Source organism: Myotis brandtii, unplaced genomic scaffold (assembly GCF_000412655.1).
Source record: "Myotis brandtii unplaced genomic scaffold, ASM41265v1 scaffold63, whole genome shotgun sequence".
Taxonomy (NCBI): domain Eukaryota; kingdom Metazoa; phylum Chordata; class Mammalia; order Chiroptera; family Vespertilionidae; genus Myotis; species Myotis brandtii.
Genome location: NW_005370411.1, coordinates 1763093 through 1771048, shown reverse-complemented (window position 1 = coordinate 1771048; position 7956 = coordinate 1763093). Strand labels below are relative to the sequence as shown.

At 41.9% G+C, this 7956-nt stretch overlaps 1 protein-coding gene across 1 annotated transcript; it reads left to right on the top strand.

Moving 5' to 3' along the window:
- Nucleotides 1-450: 450 nt before the first annotated feature.
- Nucleotides 451-1669, top strand: LOC102239559 (putative protein FAM172B). The gene has a single exon (XM_014528299.1). The coding sequence runs from the start codon at nt 594-596 to the stop codon at nt 1542-1544; it is 951 nt and encodes a 316-aa protein (XP_014383785.1). The 5' UTR covers nt 451-593; the 3' UTR covers nt 1545-1669.
- The last annotated feature ends 6287 nt before the right edge of the window (nt 1670-7956 follow it).

Genomic DNA, 7956 nt, shown 5'->3' with positions numbered 1-7956 from the left:
ACAGAGAGGAAGGGAGAGGGATAGAGAGTTAGAAACATCGATGAGAGAGAAACATCCATCAGCTGCCTCCCGCACACTCCCCACTGGGGATGTGCCCGCAACCAAGGTACATGCCCTTGACTGGAATCGAACCTGGGACCCTTGAGTCCACAGGCTGATGCTCCATCCACTGAGCCAAACCGGTCAGGGCTGGGTATTTAATTTTAAAGTGTGCCTTTAACATTTATGTAAAATGTTGTTGTACTCCTTCAATAGGAACTTATCTGGCCACTGGGTAAAGCTAGCAATAAAACTACTGGTCCGCAATGTGTTAAAGTCTTTACCATAGGCTAAAAGGTTAATAATGTCTTTGTGAAGTGCTTAATTTAGCATGATTCCCCACCAGAAGAATTGAGCAAGCTGAAATTTTTATTTTTTTCTAGCACTAACATATTATTTTCACTTTCAGTGGTTACCAATGACACAGGAACTGAGCTTTCAAAAATTTATTGAACAATCTGACTTACTAGAAGAACTTCAGTATGACTTCAATGAAAAAACTGATTTGAGACACATCGAGACACAAAGGCCTTTTGTCTTTAATTATTATAAAAATGTCCCTGAGAGAAATAGCAAGCGCTACCAGGCCCTTGGCCATTTGCTTGAAAAATACTTGTATGAGCTTTTGGAGAAAGTGTGCAAATTACAAAAAGTATACATCACACCAGAGGCTGATAAGGAATCAAGAAGCTTCTTTTTTTATGAGTGAGAGAGCATTAACAAATCATCATTCTGCTCTTCTTGTCCTTCTTCAGGACCAGGGGGTCCTTCGAGCTGGTCAATGGAGTCAGCAGGCAATAATATATCATGGTCTACAACATGGAAGTCAGATCCCATGTATTCAAATGGCATTGCAGGCACATTATGATGTAATTGTGTTAAACCCCAATGACAATTTTGTGGACCTAAAAATGGCAAAAGAGCGGAAAGGGCTTTTACCACAAAATATTGATTCCTCTTCCCTAAAAATGGTTCAAACTGAGAGCTTTTCCTCTCTCCAACAGCCTCTCCAATGTATTCCAAAAGGATGCAGCAACACCCCCGAAGAACACATGACTTACATTTGGGATTACTTCATTTCAAAGATTGAAGACAAGAATGTTGCCTTCATTGTACATGGTTATGGAGGCTTGGTTTTTATGGACTTGCTTGTTCGTAGGAAGTGGGAAGTAATGAACAAAGTATATGCGGTTGCACTTATTGACTCTCAACATCATGCAGGACACCAGCTGGGAAGTGATGTACAGTTATCAACATGGATAAAGCACCACTGCCAGGAATGGGTGACAAGTCCTAAGCCTTTGAATACACCTGCAGCTACCGTTTTGAAAAAAGAGTTTCCTATGGTTTCTGCTGGCACTGAAAACCATGACTTAGCCATTTCCTCCAGCCTTCAGTCCATTTTTAAATACTTTAAAAAAGCTCTGAAAGCCAAAACAACTATTAATTTCTCTCAGGTGCCAATGGTAACTAGAAGCTCCACAAAAATAAATCAAAGTGCTTAATTTACTTTTTTGTCATGTATAATATTTTTGTCCCACTGAAACTTTGCTAATGTAGATACTAGAAGAAAAGGAACACTTCTAGCTCAAACACAGTATTATACTCTGTATTAATGTTTGATTTGTTAATTTTTCTAAAGCGAATATGTTTTTTGTAGCCTATTATGCACCAGGAAGTCAGGCCATACCATCGTTAATATTTTACAGATTAGTCAAGTTAGAGGATCTTTCTTTTGAAAAGTGTCTTTCTTATGGCCTAATAGAATGGCACCAAAACTGTAGTCAATGGAAATTAAATAGTAAGTCAGTCTTTGATTTCTAAGTTATTAATGCCATATTAAAATTATAAGTGAACATAAAAATTAAATATCACAAGCAAATCCCATTCTTTGTATGTTTGTGTTCTTTTGTTTAAATTTTTTGGTTATGTATGTGTTTATTCATACCTTCAGCTAATATTTTAAGTGTCTCCTGTGTGCTAGTCAATACTAGGTATTGGAGACACTGGCAAACAAGGCCAACATTGCCTTTATCCTTATGTAGTTTACAATGAAAAACAAATTGCAAGCCTGGCCAGTGTGGATCAGTAGTTGAGCGTTGACCAATTCTGGTCAGGGCACATGGCGGGGTTGCAGGCTCAATCCCCAGTAGAGGGTGTGCAGGAGGCAGCTGACAGTGATTCTCATTATTGACATTTCTATCTCTCTCTCTCTCCCCTCCTCTATGAAACCAATAAAAATATTTTTTTTAAATTGCAAGTGTGAAATAAAGGGTGCTGTGGGACATCTAGCATAAGAGCTAACAAGTCTGGAGGTTCAAAGAAGACTTCCCTAATAAAATAAAAATAAATAAAGCAAAAAACAAAGTACTTCCCTGAGAAAAAGGTGCTTAGTTTAAAGAACAGTAGTAGTTATCTGACAAAACAATAACAGGCAAAGGAACAGTATATGCAAAGATCTGGAGGCAGGAGGAAAAAGTCCAGGTCAGCTAAAGCTAAAAACTTAGGAGGGACTAGAGTTAAAGAAAACATTATTGTCCAGCTGGTGTGGCTCAGCTGTTGAGCGTCAACCCAGGAACTAAAAGATCACCGCTTTGATTCCCAGTCAGGGCACATGCCCAGTTAAGGGCTGGATCTCCAGTAGCGGGGCACGCAGGAGGCAGCACATCGATGTTTCTCTCTCATCAGTGTTTCTATCCCTCTCCCTTTCCCTCTCTGACTCAACAAAACCATATTTTTTTAAAAAAGAAAACATTATTCATTTACATTTGTTAAAGACAATAAGGAAGACTATATTCAAGAGGCATTACTGCAAAGGGGGTTTTGCAGTATGGGATAGAGATTAGAATCAACCCCAAATACAAGGAAGAGTTGAGGGTTTTGTAGCCAAGAAGCAGGGTAAAGGTCAATGAATGGAAAATTACTAAGTGGTAATATCAGGGGGTATGGGAGATTCTTGCTAGACAGATTTAATGGGATTCTTGCTGAAGGAAAGCCAGGGTGATATACTGAGAGTGCAGGATGAGGAATTTTATCAGATATAAAGAATGTTCCAATAACAAGGGTGGGAGATTTTCGCTAAACTAACTCAGCAGAATACTTGCTACAATTGTACTAAGCCCACTAAGGGCAGAGCCCAACATTGGAGCCTAGTTAAAAGGAGGGCTCAGAGGATCCAGACCCAGATTTGGTTAAGGAGAGAGGTTTATTTATCAGTGTTACAGAATGTACCAGGCGACCAAAAAAATATGCAAGAGTACCGGAGGCACAGGAAAAACCCATTTATTTCCAGACATTTCACATGTACCGGTACAGGACTCAGGGGAGATTGTTTCTCTCAAATCCTGAGTCAACCAATATGGAGGAAGCTTTCCCTTTATACCCCTTTGGTTTCTTTGTCCCCCAAATATGGATCATACTTCTGGACCTTTTGTGGGCTTTGCAAAAAGCCCCATGTGCTGGAATGAGGGCAGTGAGACCAGATCTCAAGGCCTGGCCTGGCACCAGCACTGATAATTCCGTCTGGGGATTGTATTGTTTATGGCCCCTCTAAAACAGGAGTAACAGGTCTTGCAAGACCAGACAATTAAAGGGGCAGTGGCTAGACCAGCCGTGGGCAAACTACGGCCCGCAGGCCAGATCCGGCCTGTTTGAAATGAATAAAACTAAAAAAAAAAAAAGACCGTACCCTTTTATGTAATGATGTTTACTTTGAATTTATATTAGTTCACACAAACCCTCCATCCATGCTTTTGTTCCGGCCCTCCGGTCCAGTTTAAGAACCCATTGTGGCCCTCGAGTCAAAAAGTTTGCCCACCCCTGGGCTAGACTATAGGCTAACAAGAATGTGCATTAGATTAATGGCACAGATTCAGATTGCTAGACCCCAAAAAATGTCTCATTTTCCCCACCATCAGTAGCTGGAAAGTTAAATTAGATAAATAAGGAAAGGCAGGCAGCTTATGCAAGGCTGCATTGTCCATGGTTAAGATTTATGACTTGATTCTAATGACAATGAAAGCCATTGGATAGTTTTAAACAGAAGAATACTATCAGATTTACATTTTTAAAAGAATATCCTGATTGTTAGAAGAAGGACAGGCTTGGAATCAAGGAGACCAAATTAATTTTGGCAGTAGTTTGAGAAGTACTTAATACTCCTAATGAACATTTTATTACTGATTGGAGGTCAGAAATGAGGAGAAGGAAATGACATGGATCACTTTCAGATTTTTGGCTTGAGTGACTAGATACATAGAAATTTTGTTTGCTGATATAGGGACTTACTGGTGAAATTTTTATTTTGGCTGTTCCAGAAAGTTTTAAAAAGAGAAAAAAAAAAGAGAAAAAACAATAGCTCACAAATTATTTTTTAGCTCTTTCCATAGATGAATAAAAGATGAACCTATATTAGACACTGCATTTAAAAAATTCTCAGTCCTAGCCAGTTTTGCTCAGTGGTTAGAGCATTGGCCTGCAGACTGAAGGGTCCCAGGTTTGATTTCGGTCAAGGGCACATGCCTGGGTTGTGGGCTCGATCCCAAGTAGGGGGCATGCAGGAGGCAGCTGATAAATGATTCTCACTTGTCATTGATGTTTATCTCTCTCCCTCTCCCTTCCTCTCTGAAATCAATAAAATTATATATATATTTTTAAATTGACTCTCTCTGCCCTAGCTGGTTTGGCTTAGTGGATAGAGCATTGGCCTGAGAACAGAAGGGTCCCAGGTTCAATTCCGATCAAGGGCACATACCTTGGTTGCAGGCTTGATCCCCGGCCCTGGTCATGGTGTGTGCAGGAGGCAACCAGTCCATGTCTCTCTCACATTGATGTTTCTCTCTCTCTGTCTCTCCCCATTCCTTCCAGTCTCTTTAAAAAAGAAAAAAAATTGACTCTCTGCCATGTCTACTAGGACATACAGCTGTTTCTGTACATAGTTATATCTAGCATCTACTATTTTAACCTAGCGTATACTCTATTTCTGTTATGGGCTGAATGTTTGTACACCCCTGAAATTCATATTGAAATCTTTTTTTTAAATATTTTTATTGATTTTTTTACAGAGAGGAAGGGGGAGGGATAGAGAGTTAGACACATCGATGAGAGAGAAACATCGATCAGCTGCCTCCTGCACACCCCCCACCGGGGATGTACCCACAACTAAGGTACATGCCCTTGACCGGAATCGAACCTGGGACCATTCAGTCCACAGGCCAATGCTCCATCCACTGAGCCAAACCGGTCAGGGCTCATATTGAAATCTTAATCTCCAATGAGATAGTATTAGAACAAAGGGCCTTTGAGAGGTGATTAGATCATAAGGGTGGAGCCCTCATGAGTGGAATTAGTGCTCTTATGAAAGAGACTCCAGAGGACTCCCTTCCGTGGTGTGAGCACACAGCAGGAAAACAACCACCTGTGAACCAGTAAGAGGCCTTCACCCCACACTGAATCTGCTAGTGCTTTGATCATGGACTTCCCAGCTTCTAGAACTGTAATAAATAAATATTGGTTGTGTAAGGCTCCCAGTCTATGATATTCTGTTATACCAAACCAAACAAACTAACACTATTCCTTATCAGCAAAGCCATAAGATTTCAAGTTTTTCTTCTTTCTGCACCAGGCATCATAATAATAAAAAAATAAATAAAAATAAAAAAGGACACTGAATTGTTTATCAAGATATGCACATTTTAAATGAATTTCAGCTTTGAATAAACCATTTAATCTCTCCCAGCTTTCATTTCCTATTTTGTAACTGAGGTGAGCTTTGAAGTCCCCCCAAGATAGTCTAGCTAGAATGCATTTAATATACCTAATTGAAAAGCACACAAAAAGTAAAAAATTAAAGTGACACTGTAAAAGCTATTCTATCTTGCATTTATTTAATTGAAAGTTGATCTTTCTCATAACTTCCCACTTACTATTTGATCTTTTTGTCAGATGTATTGGGTATCTATTGCTGCATTATAGATTACCCCCAAAACTTGGTGCTTAAAACAACAAACATTTATCTCTCAGTGTCCATTAGTTAGGAATTCAGGAACAGTTTAGTTGGGTGTCTCTGGCTGGGGATCTCAGGGGAGAATACAGTCAAGCTGGATGTGCAGTGATCTAAAGCTTGACGGGCTGTTGGCAGGAAGCCTTAGTTCCCCGCCATATGCACTTCTTACGTAGGCCGCTTCTGTTAAAGAAAAAATTATTCTGACACTTGTTAAAATGGTAAGAAACCCTTTATTCAGGGATATTGCAATAGGGAGAAGAGATCAGGATCAACTCTGAATACAGCAAAGACAGCTGGGAATTTATAGCCAAGGAGCAGAGTGGAATTAGTGCTCTTTGGAAAATTACTGAGAGGAGACATCAGCGGTAGAGGTATTCTTGCTAAAGGCAGGCCAAGGGCGTAGATATCAAATGTGGGGAAATGAAGTAGCAGGACTTTTGCTAAGACTGGTCGGGCGAGGATAAGATGTTACACAGAAGGCCTCGGTTGTGGACTAGTCCAGAAGCAGACTCAGAAGAGCCTACTGAAGTTTGATCCAGGAGAAAGTCTTCGTCACTTGAGTGTCTTCTCAACATGGCCACTAGCTCCCTCCAGGTCATGGTGGATAGTCATGCCTCAGGCCTATAAGTTCCCTAGTAAAATGTATTTTCTGCCATAAACCCTGTGCATTGTTTTTGTGCATCTAAGTTGACGCACCTTTGAAATTCCTCTTTTTTAGACCTCTGAGAAGCATAATCACCTTTAAGACAGTACATAACATTGTTAACTATCCTGTAATCCAATCATAGATGTTTCCCTGCCTTGCTTTCTTCCACATTCATGGTTCATGTAATCTTGCTTACTTTCCCTCCTTAATCCCAAATATTAAAAAGAAACTGCAAAACTGTCATTTCCCACCCAGCCAGCATGGCTCAGTGATTAAGCATTGAGCTATGAACCAGGAGCTCATAGTTTGATTCCCCGTCAGGGTACGTGCTCAGGTTTCGGGCTCAATACCCAGTGTGGGTCGTGCAGGAGGCAGCCGGTCAATGATTCTCTCTCTTCATTGATGTTTCTATCTCTCTCTCCCTCTCCTTTATTGACGTTTCTATCTCTCTTCCTCTCCAAAATTATATATATCTACACTAATAAAAGAGAAACATGGTAATTAGCGTACGACCGCTACCCTTTTCATTGGCTAATCAGGGACATATGCAAATTAACTGTCAGCCAAGATGGCGGCCGGCAGCCAGGCAGCTGATGCGAACAGGGAGGCTTGCTTCCTTCAGTGACAGAGGACTCCAACGTTCCCCCGCCTGCCTTGCCGGCCTCTGAGCTTCAGTTGGAAACATTGTAACATTTATAGAAGATAAACAAAACCCCAGAAACCTCCTGTCAGTCAGCCGGGATCTCAGAGCTGGAGTCGCAACATTGTTTCGAATACAGAAAACAAAGGCCAGAAACCTGCTTTCAGCAGCCGAGCCTCAGAGAGAAAGCCGGCTCCCAGCTCCAGTGACAGCCATAGAAGGTAAATAAATGCCAGAATAAAAAAAAAAAGAAAAAAAGGAGAGGTTTGGAGCTTCAGTCGCCCGCCAGCCTGAAAACGGCCCTCAGCCCCTCACCCAGACTGGCCAGGCACCCCAGTGGGGACCCCCACCCTGAAGCAACAAGATGGCGGCTAATTTGCATACTGAAGGCAGGCGGCAGCAGGCAAGGCTGTCTGCGGTCTGGGACCCGGATCTGTGACCCTGCCAGGCGGGGGCAGTGCTTGAGGCTGTCCGCAGTCTGGCACCTGGATCCATGTTCTCACGAGTGGGGCGGCAATGCTTGAGGCTGTCCGCGGTCCCAGGACCTGGATCTGTGACCCTGCCGGGCGGGGGGCAGCGCTTGAGGCTGTCCGCGGTCCCGGGACTCGGATCTGTGACCCTGCCGGG

Bases quoted from the DNA above. Each gene is read 5' to 3' on its own strand.
- LOC102239559 (XM_014528299.1), top strand. From the start codon at position 594: ATGTCCCTGAGAGAAATAGCAAGCGCTACCAGGCCCTTGGCCATTTGC.